The sequence below is a fragment of the Neolamprologus brichardi genome, chromosome 22, assembly GCF_056152115.1.
Source record: "Neolamprologus brichardi isolate AB-2024 chromosome 22, ASM5615211v1, whole genome shotgun sequence".
NCBI classification, from domain to species: domain Eukaryota; kingdom Metazoa; phylum Chordata; class Actinopteri; order Cichliformes; family Cichlidae; genus Neolamprologus; species Neolamprologus brichardi.
In genome coordinates this window covers 19,349,720-19,374,312 of record NC_142124.1, presented here as the reverse complement: position 1 = coordinate 19,374,312, position 24,593 = coordinate 19,349,720, and the positions used below count along the sequence as shown (strand labels likewise).

At 41.0% G+C, this 24,593-nt stretch overlaps 1 protein-coding gene across 1 annotated transcript in view; it reads right to left on the bottom strand.

The window, feature by feature from the left end:
• ctnnal1 (catenin (cadherin-associated protein), alpha-like 1) overlaps positions 1–18,640 on the bottom strand; it is a 53,538-nt gene extending 34,898 nt beyond the window's left edge. The window contains exon 1 of the mRNA XM_006787720.3: positions 18,243–18,640. Within this exon, the coding sequence (XP_006787783.2) occupies positions 18,243–18,338 (96 nt within the window). The 5' untranslated portion in view covers positions 18,339–18,640. The remainder of the gene's footprint in view (positions 1–18,242) is intronic.
• Positions 18,641–24,593: the final 5,953 nt, after the last annotated feature.

Genomic DNA, 24,593 nt, shown 5'->3' with positions numbered 1-24,593 from the left:
GTCTTAGCTGTGTCGGTAGGCTCGATGTAAAGCAAACACCAAAGTCGCACAGCTTTTATATCCATGAGGCCTGATGGCTTTAATATGCAAGAGGAAACATGGTACTTTACAGGACATTTGATAACTCAATTAAAACATTTCCCTTTACCGTATTTGCAAAACACATGTGAACAGCAAAGGGATACGAATACATTAGAAATTGAATCAGTATTCTGGCACATTGCGTTTTATAAACTAAACTTGTTTTTTTCGGAGCACAACAGCAAGCGCTTCATCAGTTTGTGTGTGAAAGGAACTCAGCCTTGGCTAGATTAGCTGACTCTGCAGGGAGCCCTTTGAATACAATAAAAAAAAATGCAAATATGTTTTACTGGACAAAGAACGTGAAGCAATTAAACAAGGGGGTGAATCAATCAAAAATATTTTTAATGCTGACTACACAGATTTCTTTAAAACTTTTTTTTGGCTCGGCCTCAAAAACAACCCCAAAAACTACATTTATTAGACATTCCATAAATCATCTTTTTTCAACTGTTCCCTTTAGGGGTCTCCTGGGCGGATCACCTACCCCCATATCGCTCTCCCTCCTCCTCTGTCACACCAACCCTGTGCAAGTCCTCCTTCATTACATCCACAAATCATCTCTGAGGTTTTCCTCCTGCCTGGCAGGTCCATATTCACCATCCTTCCTGTCCATATGTCCAGACCAACTCAGCCTTGCCTCTCTAGCTTTAACTCCAAACCTCTCAACCTGAGCTGTCTATCTGATGTACTGTTCATTCTGGTCACTCCTGATAAAATCCTTCTAAATCCTTCCCTAAAACCACGCATCATAACAGTCTCACTACAGTCTAGTAAATCATCCCTTTCGCTCCTGCTGCTATCCTTCTGTCATAAATCCCCCCTGACGCTTATCTCCACCTACTGTCTGTTGCTTTGGATGGTTGACCCCAGGTATTTAAACTCAGTCACCTTCAATACCTCTGCTCTTTGCATATTCATCTTTTTCTACCTGCCTGCCTTTTTTCACACACACACACACACACACACACACACACACACACACACACACACACACACACACACACACACACACACACACACACACACACACACACACACACACACACACACACACACACACACACACACACACACACACACACACACACACACACACACACACACACACTATGTCCTGCTTTCACTGACTTTCATTTCTCTTCTCTCCAGAGCATACCTCCAGCACTCCAGGTTGTCTTTTACCAGCTCCCTACCCTCACTACAGATCACGATGCCGTGTGCAAACATCATAGTCCAATGAGACTCCTGCCTGATCTCATGTGCCAGCCTGTCCATCACCATTTCAAACAAGAAGCGTCTCAGAGCCGATCCCTGATGTCATATCACCCCCATCTTGAACACATCTGTCCCTTCTACCACATACCACAACACTCCTCACACCCTTTGATATTATTCTATCATGTTCCCAAAATTAAACAAAGCAAAAATGAAATGTTAGAATTAAACATCTTTGATTCTAGTCTTATTTTGCAGCTGGTATGATTACTAAGAGCAAGTCGGTCCACATTGTATCAGTGTGACAGTTAATCAGATCTGTCTGGCCGCGAGTATGCAGAGGAAAGCAGAGCAGCCGAATAGATTGCATGGCTGGCACACAGTAGACAAACCAATAAACTGAGCTCATATTTTCCAAGGGACCATTCACTGTCAAATAAACGACAAATATAATCCCACTTATTGCCTGGAATTATTGCTTGGCATCGATCCTCCGTGTTCTGCCACGGTTCAAGTGTTCAAAGCTGCTCTGAAACCTCTCAGAGACAGATTTCCAAATAGAGGGATGGCAGCATGGCCCGGGGTTTCCAGATTACATTTTTGTGATTGTTTCACATGAAGAAGCATTTATCTCTGGGGCTTTGCAGCAGACTGGCTTAGTGTTTGTGTGCCATTGTTGGGCAGTGCTTCCACACAGGAAGCAAGAAGCTCAGAGGAAAGCAGAAATGGGTGTGTGCTACCTGGTACTCCATCACTGCCGTCTAAAAATAATGGGAAATCTATCAAGTCTTAAGTGGGGCCCATTGAGTGGGCTGAGCACAGAGCTCTCCAGAGTCACTCTGAGGTTCAGGCAGTCTGTGAGTTGACAATTTTTTTTTTTTTTCCACAAACCAAAGCAAATCAAAGGTTATTAAACGCAGCCATCTTGGTCATCCAATGACCATTTTACACCTTTATTAAGCTGCTTAGTGCTAACATGCCTGGAAGGCTTCCTTGACATTTGAGTAGATGAACTACTTAACTAAGTAGAAAACATAGCTATGAGAGAAATGAAACCCCACCCCACCGCTCTGGTTTGTTTGTGCATGCACTGACAGTAACACATAGTCTATTGAAAGCAAAGCGCTGCTACAGTGTAATCAGTACGGCTGATATGAGGTACAGGAAGTCTAGAGGAACCAGCAGCTGATAAGAGAGAATGATAAACCTGGGAGAGAAACAGATGGACAGCTGTGATGAAGAGATAGAAAGGAGAATGAAGAGGATATACAGTAAATAAGGAAAAGGGTAGAGAACTTAGGCAGGAACACAAAAAAATATGACCGAGAGGAGGCACGGAGCCAAAAACTCTACATTATCTGAAAACTTTCTGAGAGATATTGCTCTTTTTCCATTTGAGCAAGTTTAGAGAATAGAGTGTATGAGGCAGTGTGTGGAGAGTGACCTCTGATTCAGTAGTCCTTGCTGGGGGGTAGACAAACAAACCATAGCTGCGGATCAATTTTTGCTCTGTTAACCACAATCCAAGGTTAACCAAGATGGGAAGGAGAGCAGAGGAGGGAATCGATCCCTTCTGTTTGTAGAGCACTAGACCATGATACAAAGTGCTGTTGTGGTTCATGACCTTGTTTTGCTTTGAAACCCTTTACAGTCGCAGCACAACAATAGTAAAAAATAATTTCAATCTGCAAATTTATTGTCAGCTATTAATAATAATAACATATACTTTATTGATCCCCGTGGGGAAATTCCTCTCTGCATTTAACCCATTCACTCAGTGAAGCAGTGGGCAGCCACTGGGCGCCCAGGGAGCAGTGTGTAGGGACGGTACCCCCAACCTTCCGATCATGAAGCCACCACTCTACCTACTGAGCTATCCCTGCCCCCTAATCACACAGCCTCGCTGTAACCCTTTATAATGATTTTAAAAAGCTACAGGTTATGCAAAGACCCCTTGCGCTGGCTCTACTTTTGTGCACGTGGAGCCAATAGAATTTACTGCAGAGTTTGATTTGCACATGTGTTTAAGTTAGCAATACCTGGGTTTACTCCAGGTACTCTGGCTTCCTCCCACAGTCCAAAGACTGCTCGGTGTCTTTCTGCAACAGCCTGCCAACATATGTAGGGTGTGGTCACGGGCTGAGCCTAAACTGGATAAGTAGAAGAAAATCAACTGTTTGTATAGATAAAATAACTAGAAGTTTTAATATTTTCATATCAAAATTAAGAGCACTGAAGTTATAGCCACCAGTTAGTTAGCATAAAGTCTGGGAAATCGTTAGCATCACTCGCACATCTAGGCTTGGGATTCGTGAGACTGCTTACTTTACAAAATTGTAATTTTAGATTAAAGTTCCTTACAGCTTCATTTGGACAAATTCACAGCATCATATGTGCCACAGACTTGCAATTAGGACATCAGCTCTCTTTACGGGTAGCGACGCTGGTTAACATTTAGCTCATTATTTTTACTTAAGAGCAGTGTTTTGTTTTTTTTGTGCATCTGAGTTTGTGCTATGTGTTGCAACTGCTGTATCAAAGACACATTGCATATAGACATAAATTAGGATTTAAAGAATAATAATAAAAACAGTGTCAATGTAGCCATTTTTCTTTGTTCTGAGTTTTTATGCCAAGCTGAAGCTTTGGATTTGCTTTTTTTGGAATAACAGGAGGCAGTTTTATCACCTACCCTCAGTTTCAAGATTGATTCTCATACTGAATGCTGCTTACATGTGAATATGATAAATTATTCAGTAACATCTGTACAGTATTACTGAGACTATTTTCTGTCCTACATGATGCAGAGTGGATTCAGGTTTTTGCAAGTGAAGTGTGAAAAATGTTTTGGGGGAGTCAAAAAAAAAGTCACCTACTAAAAAGCAGTATTCATAAAGTGAACAAAAAGTAATTTGCTAAAACCATCTGAGAGTTTGTAGCTGAGAGAGAGACACTTTTATTATTGAGCAAAACACAATGCAGATGAAGCTCTTCTTTCAAAAGAATATTAAATAATGAAATCAAAACATATCTCCTTTCATATTTTATAAGAGTGGCTCCGGCCTGAATGGTGCTCAAGTATTTTTTTCCCAGCATCATAATAATGCTGGCACACCTGTAACAGACTACCACTTGCAAATAGTATAACAAATATATTTTGGATGAATTTTAAAAAAAGAGAGAAAAAAAGCTGAGATTTTCTGCTTACATCAAAAAGATGCCCAAAAACCTCATCTACTGAAAGCTTCTAGGAGGCATATCCTAGTCTCAGAGTGTAAACCATGCAATGTCAGCTTCTAACCAACTCAAAACAGCCAGAAAGAATAGCGGACAATGACGCTAATTACTTGGATCTAACTGTTTTTACATGGATCAAGCTGTTATCAAAGTAAAACCAAGACAGCCAGCCTGGCAGCACAGATATCTTTGATCTAAGCACGTTTTTGCAAAACATCCAAGATGCAATATCAAAGACATCTCTGGCTCAAGCAGCGAGGCAATGCAGATGAGATCCCACCCATTTGGAAACGTACACCATATGCAGCTAGAGATTTCTCCAGGCTACACTGAGCTCTTTGTTCCATTGAAGACCGAGGAGTTTCATAGTGACGTCCACCCCATGGCCCCAAACCCCCTCCCTACCCCACCCCAAGAAAGCCTCACCAGAGTACAGCAGTTATTTAATCTGGCAAGTCAATGTCACAAAGACGGCAAAACACTGAAGAAAAAAAACCCATCGAGACATCACTCATGATATCTAAATGTGAAGTCTTCAATCTCTTGTCACATCCAGAAGCAGGTTAGAAATTCCAGACGGTGTTGCTCAGAAGCCTTTGCTTAGACACTAAGTCTTGTTTTGTTTCGTAACATTCATTTTGGGCAAGTTGTTGCATATCAAGAAGGAGTAAAGAAAATAAAACATATTAGTGGATGTCTTCATTTGCAGACAGGGTCCGTTGTTGGTGTGCATAAACAGACCAAAATTTCCAACTGATGAATAACTTAAACCTGCAGTCTAAAAGCTGTCTGGTATTCTGTAGCGGGTATAACAGCAGAGAAGTGGCACAAAGTCAAACATGGAAACAATTTTCTTCCTAGAAGTTAAATATTTTAGTCAATTTCACCCTACATACACCTTCAAAAGAAACATGGGGTGTAGAAATTCAAATGGACTGTGGCAAATCATTTTCTTTGAAACCTCTGAACCCAGAAAAAAAAGAAAAAAAAAGAAAAACCAAACACAACGTGGCCCTAAGCACTGTATCTACTTTGTCCTTGCATCTGAATTCCCTCTAAGATTTATCTGTGTTGTTGAAACATTTGAAAGCACATGAAAAGTCTTTTATCGTAGTCCTCATTCTGCCCTTTAATTATCTCAATCAAGACCTCCTGAGCCACCACTAAAGATTGATCTTGTGTACAAGGAAAATAAAAGTTGGAACAATAACCGTAAGCAACCTGCTAGAAATACATCTCCAGATCCATCATCAAGCAACATCTATTTCAATGAAACCACGAGTATAACCCAAAACAATCACGGGTATTAAAGCTTATATTCTCACATCATCACAAGCTTGCAAACCAACATCCTGCGAGTAAAACAAAGACAGGAGAGTTTGCTTAGAAGTGTTGACTTATTTTTTTAGCCTGGAACATTGCAGCTAATATTTGTCTTTGGGTGATTTTCTTGAATGCGGTGTTGCATGACGACGACTGCCCCCCTACGAAACCCGAAGTTATGAACAATACAACCAAAACACATGAAAGTCAGGTTGTCCTCATGCTGAGCCATGTTTAATGACTGGGTAATTGTATAAAATCCTCAACAGGAAAATCCGAACTGCTTGCCAACTTGGCGCGGAAAACATTCCATCAGTCATCATAATTGGTAATTACAAGTAATGGACAACTAATACAAGTAGTAGTGTGCAGTGAAAAGTGTGTGAAAGCGGCCTAACCAGGCTCTGTGACGGCCTCACTCAGCAACAGCATGTTCTGCAGGAGCAGGGGAAGCAGACCAAATGCACCTGTCAGAAACACTGGTCTGTTCCGAAACTAATCACGGCTTGTTTTTTGGTGAGTGAAAAAAAAAAAGTGACAAAGAAAAATGTGCTTCATTTCTCAGCTGCCTATTGAAGGTCAAATCTGATGAAAACCACCAAAATGATTTCCACAAGCTACCTCTGGGAATTCTGGGCTACTGCGTTTTTTTTGGGGGGGGGGAGGGAGGGTTTGGGTCAACTTCTTACAAAACGAAAGGAAGCATTTAGAAATGTGAGTTGTCAGGTGTAGACAAAAGCCAACGCAGCTACAAACTAGCCCCAGAGCAAGAGACATTCTCAACCAGACGGAGATAAATTCCTAAGAATGTTGTCCTGAAGGTTTGACATGTGAGAAGAAAGGGACTTTAGAAAGTGAAGGACTGCATTAATAAAGCAATGACGTGTGTCAGACCAAACATCAGAAGCCACAACACAGAACGTTATACGCTGAGCTGGATGATTCACCGATGAATGAAGGGGGGGGGGGCAGACAAACACATGCATACCAGCCAGAATCAAGGTTTTTGCCCTTTGAGACTTTGACTTTTGACCTCAGTCGTGATGCCCTTTAAAGAACATGGAGGCACAATTTCAGACACCACACACACACACACACATGCACACACGCACATTGTGGGAGCTCGAAACTTGAGCCCTTAAAGGAATGCAGCCCCCCCTAACTTCAGGCTGTATAAAGGCCTGTGTTGTGACACACACAGACTCCCTAACACATTCTCACAGGGGCTTCGGGAACGTGCTTTCACTACATGACACATACCTATGTCTTCAAGTGGTTTGAGGTCCATTGGTACAGAATTTAAACATCAAACGATATTAACATGAACCAGTACCTGCAACCCATAGACGTCCCACCGACGATGCAGTAAACACTCTTTTCTAAAATCACTAACTCTCACACTCAAGTTTTAATATTAGTTTTCATATCAAGACCTCTTTTCAGTCGTTCAGATAGCAGATCCAGGGAAATGCCCAGAACAACTTTATTTATAGGAGTAGAGTGACTTTAACTTATTTATAGGTGTTGGTCCTGGGTGTATGTGTTCTTAAGTACACATGTACACACTGGGCTATGAATCCCGGCTGACTGGCCCCAGCTGTCACCCACTGGCTCCAGTCGTCTAAAAACGGTGACAAGATGAGAACATCTTCCTCATACCAACAGAGCTAGGTGTCAGAGTGTTTGCCGCACACAAACTTTACCTGGCAGGCTGCCCAGGTATATTGATAGCCACCTGAGTGTATAGGTGACTTACTTTTCACGCATCTGAGATAATGTCATCCGCCATTGATGCCTCACTGTTATTCTGAAAGTTTTTGGAGCTGCTAATCAGACTGCTGTGGCGAGATTGCTGGGGTAGTCCTTGATTTCTTTTTGCTGCTTCTACAAAAGGATGTTGTTGTACGCTACTTTTATCCACTGCACTTCTTGACAGACGTTCTGCTCTAAACAGAACATTCAGAAGTTGGTTATCCATTTCATGGGCTCCTACACCGAGCCCACAGAACAAGAACTACCATCTCCAGCTGTAGTCTAAAGTTGTACCCACACTGGTAGTGGTTCAGTTGTCGTGCATCGCTGTGAAGCTGACAGCTGGTCGCTCACAGACATCGTAGCCTCCTGTTGCCTAGCTAACCTATTAATGCATTTACTACAAGGTCATTGGTCAATCAACAGTATGGTACATTCTCATTGGCTGACTTATAACTTGAGAAAATTTATCTTGGGTCCCTCCCACTTTGTGCCGCCAGTGGGTATTTTGCTCATAGTTTCATTCACTTTATACGGTCGCCACATCACTTCCGGTGTGGACGCAGCTTCAGGCAATCGCACTGGAGCTCATCAAAAGGATGAAAGTCTGCTTGAGAGGCAGGGGAATGTATTGCTTTTCCATTTCATTATAGTTAGCCCATGGAAATCTGACAATTACAAACATAGCTCAATCCTGCAAGTTAAAATTATATAAGCCCATTCTTGATACAAAGTCTTTTCAAAATGTCCAAGATCCTATCTCTTTACAGCTGTGCTTTCAACATTGCATTCCTTTCAGAAAACATTTCCCCTGAAGATATGTGACGGTCAGACAAAACTTGGTAAGAATAGCATCATCTTCATCCATTCTATGTCAGAGAAAGAGTCTGGCTCAGCTGGTTACATGCTATTCCCATTAGTGTTCTTCAGAATGGATGCAGTCCCGAAGATTGCGTCTCATTTTACGGTAGAGAAGAAAGAGGGAAAGATCCAAAGAAATGATTGGGCTGAGCTATTCAGCTGAGGCTATACCTGCAGCCTCTAGCTAGGTTTTCAGCAAGCTGCATAATTAATGAGGTGATATAGAGCCCCTAACTCTCTGGAGAAGTTGAGATTAATAGTTAGAAAACTGAAAGGTAAGTGGAGAGTGGTGAGAAGAAAACAGGCACAAGGCTAAAGGCAGAACTAAAGACCAAAAGAGAAAGGGGTGTGACAGGAAAACGAAAACCGGAAATTGGGCAGAGCAACAGAAGAAGGGTGGAAGACATACAAACGAGGTGCTTCCTTACAGACACACCCTGAATCACCCCACAAAGTGAGGTGATCTGGCAGTCGCTCAACACGACTGCTTGAGGTTGAAGTAGTCACTAAAAGTGATATTGCACTGAATTAAAAGTGGCATGCTTGCCAATTTAGCGTAAAGTGAAATTTATTATTTAAGTAATCAAAAGATTAACAAAGAAACTAAAATTTAAAAAATCTATTTTTAATCAAACAGTGCAGACATTAAGTGATGGCAAAGGTGACACGGCAACTTTGAAATTGTTCTGAATTACAGAAAATGTTTGGTATTCTATGTTCCCTGTGCCCTTCACACTGTCTTTGTTCTGTCATGTCAAACCTCATCTCTTTAAAAGAACTCATTATCGAGGGGGGGAGAAGTTCAAAGACGCTTGAAGAAAGCAATTAACACATACAAGCCAGGCTGAAGGATTCCTCGGAGGTAAAGTTAGCAATGTTGCTGATGGAGAAGGAGAGAAGAACAAACAGGAAGACTTTGACAGCTCTGGGATGAGTGTCAGAAAACCTTTATAGATAATACATGATCAAAAAGATAATTATACTTATATTCAACTAATGCTTAAAGACTGCTTCGTTTCCTAGACTTGGTTTTGTTTTTCACTTTGAGATATTTCTACATTCCTTACAATGCAAGCCAGGAGGACAGAGGTAAGAAGATAGTGACAAGGACCGGCTGATCAAGTACAGAAAGGAATAGTAACACTGACTGGTGCGATATTTTCAGTGACAGCAACCTCCACTTTTATATAAAGACGTCACCCTTACCATGAAAGTATAGGATGGTGCAATGGTTTACCTGGAAACGTAGAAAGGGTTCCTGTCATAACCAGGATTTGCAGAGCTTAACCTCTAAACCCCACCGTGTGAAAAACTGTCAGGTCAATGTCATGGGCTCAAGACCAGAATGATCACAATGCTCAGCCACAAATACACAAAGAGGAAAACAACAAGAAACAAACAGCTGCCTGCCAAACAGTGGTGTGTTTACCTGCGGTTGTCCAGGCAGCAGATAATATAGATATATCATGTCATATCTCTAGCAGTACATGACAAGGCAAATAGGAGAGTGCATGCCTACAAGATTACAGTAAGAGGCCTGTCCTGTCTCACTCTTCAGTCTGCATGTCCTAACAGCATGTACAGCAACACTATATCTTACTTCTTAGCGAGCACAGTTTAAAAAACAGAGAAAGCTATTCAACCTGTATCTGTGCTATTTTAGTCAAATATTCCTTATGTACAGCTACAGAATGAGAGCCTAGGAAACGGTTGTGAGGTTTCTTAATACATATGTCCTTGTTTGTGCTTCAGCCATGTGTTTATACATCCATCTTAATCCGCAGGGTGTGAGGCTGGACAACACAAAACATCACGCCACATTAGGAATCACATCTTCACTGACAGAGAGATTTCCTCCTGTGTGCTCATACTTATGAGACGTCCCATCACTACCTCATCATCATAACTCTGCAGGCCTTGGAGGATCATTCACACACAGTGCGTGAACACGGTGGCAGATCATATTAACAGTGAGCTCAGGGAAATTGCGGTGATAACATAAATTAAAAAAAATTAATAGTAATTTGCAAAAAGAAAAAAAAAAAAATGCATGGCAACATATCTTTACAAAAATAATATCCTGGTTAGTCGTGATAAGAATCCACTAACAGCAGTTTTGTTATTGTCACTTTTTCTCTCAGGAATCTGACAGCGGAAAATTGTAAAACCTTGACGGATAAAAACCAAACACTTAGTGTTAATGCAGACAACTAGGACCCAAGTTTTCACAAACTGACAAAATGAGTCTGTTCCCATTTTCATTTGATGGTCAATGAAAGACTGAATGAAAGCAATTTGAGGCTGACTGATGATGGGAGAGGTGCTTAATCAATACTTTATCAGCCTTCAGGATATAGCCATACATCTCGGTCAGAGGCAGTGGCTTCTCCTTAGACAATTAGAAGGAGCTTCTGCTATTAGCCTCACCTTTCAAATAACTTAAATTGCAGAGCGTGAGATTGCCTTCTTGCACCATTAAATTAACTCTGCTGTTCCCTCTAGGTGACTGATCCCATTGGGCCAGGTTATTTGGAGGTTTCAGGTGCACACACACATAAATGAAGACACACACACACAGGCAAAAAAAAAAAGAAAAAAAAGAAGCACTTTTCTCATCTGGAAGTATATTAACCGAGGAAAGGTCAACGGCTCGACATGTGAGACAGACCCTTTTATCTGCACTTAAAGAGAACAGCAATCTGTAATGACTCCCCTGATAGCAATAATGAAAAGACTGCTCGAGGGGACAAGGGGGAAACGCCGATCATTTAAGCTCTGCACATGTGTGTTCACATGACACTGAGTGTGTGTTTGTGTTAGAGAAATGCAATGAAAAGTGAATATGAGCAAAAGTCAGGGTGGGAGGTTTAGAAGAGTGGATTTAATCATCAGAAGAGAGAGAATGTGGATTATCCAAATTGACAAAGTTAGCTGCCTAATGCAACCACTTTACTAGAAAACAAGGGGAGCCGAGTGGAATTGCATCTCATTTCACTTTGATGAAACAGGCTTGTTGACTGTTTACTTCCTACTGCTGAACAAGGACATGCCAAAGAGCGTCATTTATACAACAATAATGCGAGTCGGGCTCACTGCAATTCATATATTAGATGTTTAAACCAGCTGAGGGCCCATGTGTAGAACCAACCCGCAAAACCGCACGATCTCCCAGTTTCTTTAGAGGGGAAAAAGGGTATATAGTGTAGGGCTGTGCGATATGACCAAAATCTCATATCCCGATATAAGACATCTATCGTCCCGATAACGATATATTTAAAAAATAAAAAAAATAAAAAAATAAAAAAAAAAATCACAAAAATTTAACATTTTCTGTAAATTCTGTGAATCTCGGGCAGCTCGACTTACGTGAAGTGTTTCCAGCTGGGCAAAGTGTACCTGGAGTCGAGTGTTTTAACCGATACATGAAACGATACATTAGAAATAAGTTGTAACGGCCGCTGTTTTCTTTGTGAGTATTTATTACACGGCGTGCTGCGGGGAAAAGCCTGTTCTAACGTTTGAGTCTAAGGTTTATTTTTTAGCACCTGACGGCTCTTTTTTGCTTGTCATCCATAAATACTCTGCATACTCTTTCACTTGATTCAGTTTATTTTGAAAAGTCTCAACAGGATCTTGAGCTTTATTGTGAAAGGTTTATGTGGAAAATAAACAAGCGGACACGCGATGGTTTTACCATCGTTGTTGCTAACAACAACGCATAAAAACAGGCGCTTGTCCGTTAGTAGTGTGGTTATATTAAATATAAGAGAAAGAGAGATCTTCAAGAAATTAATATAGCCACAACAATGAAAAAAATAGACATTTTTATATCATCATCCGATATATATCGTTATATCGAACAGCCCTAATATACTGTATGGAAATATTAGTGATTGGCAGTGTTGGGGAGTAAGACAATACATGTACCGGCGTTAAGTATTTAAAATACACAATATGAGTAACTATATTCCGTTACAGTTACCGTTTAAAAAGGTGATAATTGGAATACAGTTACTTTGTTGAAATAAATGGATTTCACAGCGGTCTTTTCCTGTTTCATATGTTAGGCTATCCCCTCTCTAATTTTGGTAATTCCACGCATTGTCGGAATTAGAGGCTCTAATGCAAGCGTCATGTTAATCTTGGTGGCATCAGTTACACAATGGACCCGGAGCCAGCACAACAGAGCCAGCAGTGTACAGGCAGGAATGCATTTCTTACTTGGAAATTCTGACACCACTTCACATTTAATGGGCCAAATCTGACCGTGCAATGCAAACTCTGTTTGCCAGCAACCAAGCTACTTTCAGCGTCAAAAGCCTCCACCTCCAACCCAAAGAAACATCTGAAAGTTCGTTCGCTAGCCTACTGAAACTATTATGTTTTAGTTGTGGTAGCTACCTGGGTTATGTGCCACTTCAGTATCTTCAATGTACTATTGCTGTGTGATTTATTACTATTACTAAAGGCTACCCGCCACCAAGCTAACATTGTTAGCTGGTGTTAGTTCATAGACTGCTGACTGTTAGACTTTGATAACATTAAAAACCTGCTAGCTGCAAATAATCATGTGCAGTTCGGAAAGCAGTCTATGAACTAACTTCAGCTAACTTTAGCTAACAATGTTAGCTTGGTAGCGAGTAGCCTTCAGTAATAGTAATAAATCACACAGCAATAGTACATTCATGTAGTTGTAAAAAGCATGACATTATATTAAGTAATCTAAGGTATTCAGAATACGTTCCTTCCATTGAGTAACTTAACAAAATATGTTACAAAATACATTTTGGGGCATGTATTCTGTAATCTGTAGTGGAATATATTTTAAAAGAAACTTTCCAACACTAGTGATTGGGAGTGTTTGTGTAAATAGCGTGGCCATTAATCAGCATCTTTCACTGATAGTGACGTAACAGGAAAAAAGGTTGCTCTCAAATTGTGTTATCAGGCGTTCTGTTTTAGTCACCACCTTGAACTTGGACGGGGTGACAACCTGTAGCAGCAGAACACAAAACAGACGATGACACATGAAAACCACAATCCCACCACCACAGATCTGTGTAGATTCTGTTATCCATGAGCAGACAATCACACACATCAGAGTACACAGATACAAAGTCGCTCAAACCACTGTGGAATTCCCCACCCATCTCCCACATATACAATAAAGGCATATGTTGTCCCAATCGTGTTATGTTTATATACTCTGATTTATGAGTGTGTATTCACGTGCAAGCTTCGAGTGCGTTGCTATCCTCATGTGGTTTTACTTTCATGCCAGGGACCCATTTGTCTCCATTATCATCATACGACTCGAGGACGGAGATCTGTTAGGGCTCATGGCAACAGTAATGCCTCTCTGTCTGGATATAAAAAACAACTTCACTACCTGAACGTTTGTCATGTCACTCTACTATAGGACCAGGAACATTAGGAAGGAAATAGAGCCTTGTACCTCAGTAAAATTCAATTTCCAGTATTTCCAGAGGGCGGAATAGAAATTTGACTGATGGCCGTGCTTACGAAGCCGTTAAGTTTGGAGTATGTTTATGAAGCGCGTTTTGTCAGCTTTTTTGTTTAATGTTGAAATTTATGGCAAAATGGCAAAGCTTTGAGAAAATCACATCCTCTGACTTTCCCCTGAGCATTTGTTTGGGTGATAAATATGCCATTTCAATCCAGTTTGAGAGCAAAAAGAACATGGGAAAGCTTTTTTCTCCCCCCCGTGTTCTATAACACTTCAGAAAGCAAAACTGCAACCACCACAGAAGCCCTGGAAGCATGACAAAGTCGATGCTAACAAACGCGGACAGAGAACGGATTTTCTAGGCCCAATTACAGGAGAAAATCTTTTAAGAAACTCCTGGCTCGGGCCTGAAGAAAAATGATGGAGACAGCTGAGCTATGTAATCACAAGGCCAGGGTGTCACGAGTGTTTAACGTACACCAATCTGATCAAAGTCTTAGAGATTATTCCCAAGCTCCTATTCGTTCCCACAAGTCTTTGCTTCAAAACAGCACCTTTACACTTCATCAGTGTGGACCACCATGTCCGCACCCAGACTGGGCTGCTGCGTTTTTAATAGGAAAACACACCTCAATTATAAAAGCCCAGGAACATAACTGTTTTTTTCCTACTAATTACCACTTCAAAACAGGAATCGGATCTCAAGGAAAAAGCATCCAGAGTATTGCTAATTGCCTTCCAGCTGGCTATAGGCCACATCACAGGTAGCGCGCACGCACAGCAGCAGACATGTTTTCTTTAGTTTCCCCTTCTCTCTGCATGATGGCCATTACATTTTGACCACCACCAGAGCAATTCATTAGCCTCACCATGCCCCTGACTACAAAACCGACGGCAAAGGTGAAGCAAAGCATATTACAAACTTTGTATTAACATAGGAGAATGTGTCGTTTAGAAATCAAGAAAATGCATTTTGTAGTTTGAAAAAAGAAGTCGAAGGAGAAAATGAAGGAACTGGTCAAAATGATAAAGAATGCGGCCCGAAAGCATCCAGGTGGTCCATTAAGAAAACAGGACTCATTTAAATTGCAGAATCTCAGACCAGCTGGAAAATTGGGAATGACTCTGACCTACTGGTGCAAAAAAAACCCCAAACAAACACAAAAAAAATGCATACACAAAATAATCAGTATGACAGGAGAACATACAAGCATAAAAAGGAAAGACGTAGGTGGGACTGCGTGCATCCATCTAGTTTGTGTATGTGTATGTGTATGAAGTGCAAGACAGGGAGGTTCCCCTGGCCTATAATTACACCCTGGTGGGAGTGAAGCTGATAACAGAGGCCTGAGGATAACAACGTCAACAAGGCGAGAGGAGAGGAGAGGAAATAAATAATTAAAAAATAAAAGGGGAGAGTAAACAACATAAAACCTTATCAAACGTAGGCTCTCAGACTGACACTGCTTTTTCATTTCCGCTTTGATAGTTATGAGACCCACACACACACACGTGCGCGCACACATGCATGCATACAACGCTCCTTAAGAAGACAAGCTGCAGAGCACAGCCCTCACAGTCAGTGTTTCTAAGTACACTAATTCAATTGATGCGCATGTATGGCAATACTCATTCTCAGAAATGTCACATAAGGCCGTTAACAAAGTTATCATGCACACCTGAAGCCAGGTAATTTTATTATCACAGCTGGGTTAACCATCAGCCTTTCTACTGACTTTTCTCACAAAGCGTATACGAACCACAGATTTATTTTTCTCTCATTCAGTGCACACACAAAACCACACATAAACAGCAAGTGTCCAGGATTGTTTTCCTGTAAATTACGGTGAAGTTCTTGCAAATATATTAGCCGTTATTTTCCAGCGTACCTACTGTAATCTACAACAGCAGTTTCTTACTGGAAGAACTATTTAGAATACTAACAGTTGTTTTGTTGCCAATAATTTTTGCACATTCATTGTGGAATCTCAATAAGCAGTTTATTATCATACGTGACACCTGCAAGTCACCATCCTTACAATCAAAATAAAGTTTACTGTCCTTCTTGAATTATGACAAGACAGCAGCTTTGTTGCTGCTCTATTCACTGCATTTAGACAGAAAATGAAGGCTAGCTGGTCACGATTACTCAAATCAGAGTCCCAATTGTTACGAACTATAACCTAGCACTGTCCTAGCATGCACAAACACCAAAAACCACATATTTACAACCACCAGTGTCAGAATAACCATCATGACCTTTCAAAATTAATAATTTGACTTAAACAATTTTATAATTTCATTCAATTTATCGGATTATTTACAATCTGTAAAAAAAAACTACCACACCCAATGCTTGAGATTTACTAAGCAATCCATGTAAAATCCAACTAAGTCACTCCGTAAAGAAGTTCACTATAACATACGTTTTTTGTTGGGGGTTTTTATGGAAACTACTTCTAGGAAATCAGAATCATACAAACAATTTTCTACCTTAAGCAATTATTCTTTGAATCAATTGCATCTCCACAAACAGCAGAAAAGGCTGACTTAAGCCCCCAGAGGACGTCTAATTTCAAAATCTAAATTCAAATAACATCCATTGTCAGAATCAGATTGTCAAAATTATTGCTTCGGTAAAATAGACTAATCATTTCATACTCAGAATCATTTCTTAAAAAAATAAAAATAAAACAGAAAAAGTTTTGTGCATTTTTGCACACTGTGTATCAGTTAACAGTGACCTTGATCTTATGACAAAATAACAACAAAATGTTACATATGGAGTTGACGATCCTTGAAAATGTGGTTTCTTTCAGCATTGCAGAGCTCTGTTGCTATGGGGACAGGCCTTACACTGAGAAAAAAAGAAAATTAGGAAACACTGTCCTTGAGGCCCTCTATGGACTGTAATAAGCTGAATGCATATTACAGTTCACCCCTCTACAGACGGGAGCCCAGCCAATAACTCAGCGGGCAGGAGTGCACCATAAGTTTGCTGGACAGTAAATATTACACTAACACAAGGGATGGGACATTTATTGTACACTTTTGCGCACTATTACAGCAGTACTTAGTGTGAATATTGTTCCCCAAACTCCTGCTTGCACTACCGGTATACACTCGCACAGATTTAGCCCTGATTTATCATACTACATGGAAAGCACATCCCTCTAACAGATGTCCTTTTCTGATAAGTAACCCATATCTATTCGGGACAGGATGACCTTATATCTTTCAAATGAGCCTGTGCAATGAGAGGGGGAAGCAGGTTGTCAGTGAGCACAGGAAGGGCAGGGACAGTGTCATGGGCCTCCCAGTGTGGTATTATCCAGACTCTGTTAACCCAACAGTGAGATGCTGATTTCTCCCCCTGTCTTTCAAGTGAAAACCACAACCCTGTCCTACAAAACACAGGATATTAGCATTTATAAGACTAGTGGTCACTTCCCTGTTCAGGAGCAGACGACTTCCCCATTTTTTGTGACATGCTGGAAACAAGAGCGGAAGATAGTCATGCAAATTAAAGCCTAAAATGGCCCAAACAGCCTCGAGCTTCTAACCAACATACAATAAAACGATTCATTAACTTATTGACCTAAGCTCCTTGTTTTATTTAATCCGGGGACTGTTAAAGTGTGTAAGAGTGGAGAGTTGCTGAAGGAGTGCAGTGGCCTTAAGTGGGTCCTTCATTTTCCTGTGTTTATTGAAAAACAAAGCACGTGCTTCAAAGTGGCTCAATTAGAGAAGAGAGAGACACAGCTCGGGAACAGCTCTGGAGTGGCGAAGGAGGACTTCAGGCTTCTGGGCTACTCTCTGAAGACTTCCTGGAGAGTTTGTGATCGTCTCAAAAAGATAAAGAACCATCATCATAATTAATTGTATTGCCTTCTGGGTGTGAACAGTTTCACTACCCTGTATTATTCTAGTCTGTTATGTAATTCTGTAAATCACAAACTTCCCAAGTTACCCGTTCAGCGTATCCACAGCTTATTTTCTTCAGACTTGGCTGTGCCCACCTTTGTAACTTAAGACAACTTTGAGTATTGTTACTTTTTCCGTTTTCTACAACAGTTACAGGACTAGCACAGTGTCGTAACTTGATAAACTACTCGCACCTGGGACTGCTTTTAAACGCAGCACGGGAAGGAAGCACGCACTGCAGACACAGTGCACAAATAGGTAAACAACAGAATCGGTGTCATGTGCTCGACACAGCTGTGAAGTCAAAGTGTGGTTTGAGAGCACAAGGGCTTCGAATATGATAACTAAACGTCACGGTTTAGGTTTCCGGAGTACTCACCTGCGAAACTAAAGGAATAAGCGTCTGCTCCACCGAGCGAGTTTTGATTTCCAGACCGGAGTCAAAGTTACTGTTGCCGCACGGAGATGAAGCCATTCCCGCCGAGCTTTCTCTCCCTCTCTCGCTCTCTCCCTGATTGACACACACTCTCACACACACATACACGCACACACAATGCACGCTACTAACTGAGTTTACCGACAGCCTCTGCTTTGCTGTTTCGCATTTGCAAACTGGTGTAACGGACTTGGGATTACACTCCGGGGGTTTCGCAGTCGGTCGTCGAGTGGCTCTCCACGCACGCACGCAGTTTTAATCCACTCCAGCTCGGTGGTTGTGCCGCTGCGCCCGCTAATGTCCATGTACTTTACTCAACTACGGCAGGGAGCGGACTGCAGCACACCACTGTGGGCAACCACGCACAGAGCACGCACACGCAGTCGGGTTTTCACTGCTGACTGCTTAAGTGGGGAGCGCTGAGCAGTTCATCATTGCGTGCACTGCACAGTGACGATCCGGGAGCTATTTATGTTTTAATATACAATACGTGTTCACGCACGTGGCAATTACACTTACGTCATTTAAGTATTAATTACATTTCAAAATGATCTACAGTGCGCCTCGTGTGCAAAAGAAGGGACAGTATAAAGGGAAATGTATCATTAATTGATGTAAATGTACTTTTTTTTTATTGCTTTTGAAAATGAATGGAGATTTCATGGTTCTGGGCATCAGAGAGGAAGGGGCATTGCCTCCTTCACACCACAGTTCTGGTTTGATCTCTGAGACACAGAATCCTATATTATCCATTGGAGTGTGAGAACGCCTTACTCTCCCTCTGGAAAGCCTCACCAGATATACCAATTAAAACCAGGCAGCACTAAAGCACATGGACTGGGATCTTATGAAGTTACAAATGTTACCCTTTGTCTGTCTTGAGGGAAAACATTCATTTTCATGATGTACCATTTGATGTCCTCTAGGCTGTGAAACTAAAAAGGGATCTCGAGTGACTGCATTGGTAAGCCTGCAGTAAAGCTCTCGTGTTTTAATTCTGCCTCTTTATTTTGGTGGAAATCAGCTAAACGGCACTGAACGCTGATATTTTGTTGTCTGGATCTGCCTGAATTCCTACAATGAAAACAATTATTTCCTACTCAGACTTTAATAAATGACTGAAAATTTAGTTATGAAAGCTTTGCATCACTAATGACAGTCATTTCAGTTAGAGGTGTTGCTGACTTCCTTTTACAACCCTTTCCCCCCTCTGGTTTTCATTATTTGACCAAAAGAGAGAGTCAAAATATGTATCTCTACTGAACTTACCCAGATGTATCTCCCAAATGTCCAGTCCTTTTACAGATCACAGCCTATGTTTGAATTCTACAAACCTGAGGCTCTTTAAATCTTTTCTTTCACACTCCGAAATGAGGAGGAAACGTCTCATCCTTGTAATGCCTCTTCTTATTTCGTGACCTGGTGACTTGTATCCGCAAAACAGAACCGAGTGTACTTTATGGTTGCCTGTATCCGAGGCCGACCAAACGACTACTAAAATTCTCAGTTTCCTCAAGCAGGTCCGGAAGCTATTTCTAACTTTGCAAGTGCAGTCAGTGGACGACAAGTGGTGAGAAACGATTCACATTACAAACACAGCAGATGGCAGAGACCAGATACGGCTTATAAGCACCGTGGCACTGTTAGTGACGCCTTTTGCTGCCTGCTTTATCATCACCTATGGTGGCTGGCTGGCACTCTTGTGTCAGCAGTGGAGACAACTATTGTGTTTGTGTGAGTGTATGTGTCTGCCACTCTCAGGCCTAGCCAGTATTTATTTAAAACCCCAGAGCTATGCTTTAGTTTAACCCTCCCTTGTTTACATTGGTTTCACTCCACACACATACAAACATATATACACAAGCAGACATGTACACACCCACACAAATACACACGTTTGCAATGCATCATTATGAAGGCATGCAAGTAGGTTGGCTGTTGTGTGGACAAGGTTCTGTTCCACCTTGATGAATGGCTCTACTACCAGCTAGATAGTATCTGTATGTTTCTTGGTAATCTGCACTGAGGCTCTTTTCCAGCTGATAAGGCGATAAACTCCACTTGGGCTCCTTTTCGCATTGTGGTGTATTAGCTTGTTTTGGCTGAAATTATGCTGGTCACAGCATTTAAGTTCGAGTGGAAGACTGAGATAAGAAATATGATACATCCTGTAACATTTCGACTGAAATAGATTAGTTATCACCAAGACGGATAGCTTTGAGTACACAATCTCAACCAAACGCACTTGCGTGTCTGTTCTTGTTTCTTTCCCTTTTTTGTCATCGCCACATCTGAGCTGTGACACTGACTTGTTTTTCTAAACAGCGTCTCATTTGTTCTGGAATATTCAATATTTGCTCTTTTGCCTCTAATCTCTTTGAGGCATGCTCCATTTTTGACAATTTGCCTGAAACGGCACATAAGCAGGGAGTCCCTGATGTGTATGTTCGTCTCGCACAGTCCAAGGGTATTGCTCATTAAATAAAAGATGTTTGTGCGAGGTGTGATTGTGTTGCTAACAGCTGCTGCTGTCTCTTCCCGTGCTTTAGAAGTGCTGACTTCCCTCTCTCGCTGGATCATTCCTTCTGGTTGTACAGCTCCTGGGACGGGAACTGCTGAGGCTAAAGAGATAGTGATTTCTCAGTCTACAAGATGTAAAATGAGTGCACTCAGTCATAGTCCCCTGCTGGATAAGTAGATTGAAATTTGGGGATTTCAAAGGGAGGATTGTGGTGGAATGTTGATGGATTTTTTTCCCCTTGCATTTTTTAAAACAGTTGAACATTTTCAGCTGGAGGAAACAACTCATGCCTGCACGAAAGCATGCTTTTAACGCGCACGTTTGTGATCACAATCTTCCTCACACATTCTACAACATTATTTTCCATTGTTTTTCTTAGCAGCTTAATGCAGTTTTTATGCACAGCTTAGAAATTCATGTAACCTACAGCGCGCCGATCAGATGAACTTAGGTCTTGCACGTAAAGCTGCCGTGGCCTTGACAGAGACCTGCAGCTGAACTCATCCCCTTAGCACGATACAGTGACCGCAGAGACCTCTGTGAAAGAGAGGAGTTCAGGCTGAGGTGAGGCGTCCTGTTTGGCTGTTCAGCTGGATTTGCATTGACTTTATTTAACTTACCTATGGTTATGTTACGGCTTAAAGGTTTCAGTTGTTTGTAATGTTAGATGAGTTTAATCCCAGGTGTTTATGTTAATACAAGCTGTGGTGGTCAGAGGATATTGCACTGCCTGAGTGAAAACAATATGCAGAGAATAACAGACACTGGCTGGAAAGACATTTTAATATGTTCAAAATAAAAAGGAGAGTTAAGTACAAGTGCTAATAAGAAGCGGGCCATGCTATCCTTCTGCCAAGGAGGCGCCCTCAGGGACAAGACAAATTTAATTGTACATAAACAAAACCAGGCAGCAGCAAAGTGGCATGCAGACACCCCGGCCCTGCAATCTCGGCTTTTCCGCGTCTCCATTTCTGCTGTTACATAATCGTGGACACCTCACATAGCCTCATTATCATTCTGTTTTCATCCAGACCATCTTTTTTCCTTTTTTTCCCCTCCTTTTTCTGAAGGCTGCCTCGCTTGTCAGACATGCTTTCTGCTGGTTGAAATAACAAACACATGGGACCGTGTGGAGATGACACACATAAATGGTTATTAGTTTAATTTGCATTCTCGCACGCAAGTGCGCACCAAGATAATCCCACTTCTTTCACCTTGAAGAAAGAGCTCGGAGAAAGTATTCACAGTAAGCTGTTGCAAAATGCTGTTATCACTTGGGAGTTTGGAATTGTAAAAGCATGACTATAGACTCATTAGGTGTGCTTTTGTAGACTCTTGCAACCACAGAGGTAAAGTATGCCTTTTTGTGGGTTTGAAAAACCAGAACACTATTTTATTAGATATTTAAAAAATATATTAGAAGGTCTCTTCATCGTCTGTCAGCCCATAAGTACTCTTGTAGAATATAAAATTCAATCCAGTGATTCCATAATTTGCTATATTCTAACAAAACTATCTTCAGAGATCCTTGGTTGCACCTGTAGGTAACAAATGGTACAATAAAATGAATGAGTGGAACATTTAAAGACATTTTGTGCATTCATTCATCCTTGTGAGATTTTCACAATTTTGTAGACATTATTTAGAAGTGTGTTTCTACATTTCTGTCACGATTCAGACTTTCTGAAGTAACAACAGAAAGAATAGTATTCGGTTTATCATTAATGTAACATGAAAAGTTCTATATATAATGAAAACGCAGAAAAAGCAAAGAAACCTGAATTTATATCCACAACATTTGTCACGATACAGACTCCAGACTCTGTTAAATAATCATAAATCCATTACTGTGGATTTCTTATCAAACGGACCTCGCTGACATACACAGAATAGCAGGAAACAACGTTTTTATCTTCCAATCATAACCACATGATGAGGCCATCAGAACTGATGCAGAGTGCATCAGCTGGATAAATTAAAGTACTTTCTTTGTAAATTGAATTACAAGAGTTTGTACTGTGTAAAGATGTGTTCACATAGCCATATACACCCTGTTTCCCACTTTATGAGAGATGAATGGGATCCTTCCTAAATAAATCTCCCCTCTCCTCCAATGACCTGTTACATTTGATCAAATTAATCGTGCATTATGTAAGCAACCACAGAGACACAAGCGGATGAGAGATAATACAGATACTTCGTCACAGATCAAGCTCTTTGGCTGCATCTGAAAATAGCTTTTCTGCCACTCATGAGCTGACACTCCAAAGATGAGAGCCATAGGGTATCCTCCACATGGCGTGCGCCCCATAGAGAGGTTGTCTCACCCTGCCAAGTCTGTCTAAATCCTGCTTCACTGTGACTGAGGAGGGACAACAATAGCAAGTCGGGCATAATCTATTTTCTGCTGAAGTGTTGGTGACAGGGTGTCTGTTTTGTCTTTGTCACACCGGTATACCGTAAGTCAGCTTGGTCAGAGGTGAGCCAACACAGGCCCAACACTCTCCCTTCCTTCATCCTTTCTCTCTTTCCTTATTATTTGGGTCTGTTCCTGTTTGTCTTTGCTACACTGTCATTTATGATATGACTTAAGGCCTCACAGTCACCATCATTTTCTCTTCTGATCCTGTCAAATAGGTGCCCCGAAAACTCCTTGTTACAAAAGTGTCAGCTGTTGAAGCCCAAAAGGCCCAGGGGGCTTTTTTCTTTTTCTTTTTTTCATTACACGTAAGGTTGTTTGGCTAGCAGCTAGCTCAGCTGCGATCACTCACCCTCAATATAGAGTGACAAGTAGATGATGCAGTCTGACACAGCTCTGCGATTATGCTATGGCGTGTTGATTGTTGAGAGAGAGTTTTAATTGAGATTTTAATTGAAATGGCACTCACTTGCACTATAAGAGCTAGCGTCTCTATAGTATATACACATATTTTATACAAATCCACAGTTGTATATATTTGTACATTGTCTGATGCAGTGTGACTGTCCTTCAGGCACAAGACAAGAGAAAATCTCCAATCATCCATCCTGCTAAAATATCTCCAAATAAGGCTCTAAATCTCCAACAGTTTTGTTTTTGTCTGGCCTTCAAAATTCCCTGTAGGGGAGATGAAACGAAATCTCCACAGAATAACAAATAATCACCTCACTGTTATCCTATTTTACTTTAATTCAGCCATGCTAGAGATTATGTATACTATTTTATTAATGTTATGATATCAATACAATACAAATTAGAGCATATTATGCATAAGGTGTTACAATGAGTTATAAAATGCCTATTGATAAAGGGTTCTACCGTTTTGTGACTTAATAAAGGGGGAAAAAACCCTTCCCTTCCTGTCTTAATGATGTTTTGAGGCAGCTTCAGTGCATCTTGGCATTAATTTTTCACTTTTCCGAAACGCTCCTACTACTCTAGTCAACAGTGTCGCCCGATATTCTCACTTCAGGAGTCAAAAGTTCAGGCTTTGCCTTCAATTTGTTGCGCGTCTGTAGCGTGTCTATGGATTTGTGATAGCATTACGCCATCTACTGGACTCCAATCGGTAGCGCAACTACAACTAATCCTCCCCGAGATATCTGTCACTAGTCCATAGTAAGCACCCATATTGTAATTAAAATATTAATATTATTTTAAAAAGTCACATTATAGACGTGTGTAAATTGTTTTAAAAAATAAAATTCACTGTGCTCAAAATGTGGAACCGTTGTCACAATGGTACCGTTTAGCCCCGGCCACATTTACAGTAACTCCACAACTTCAGCTTTCA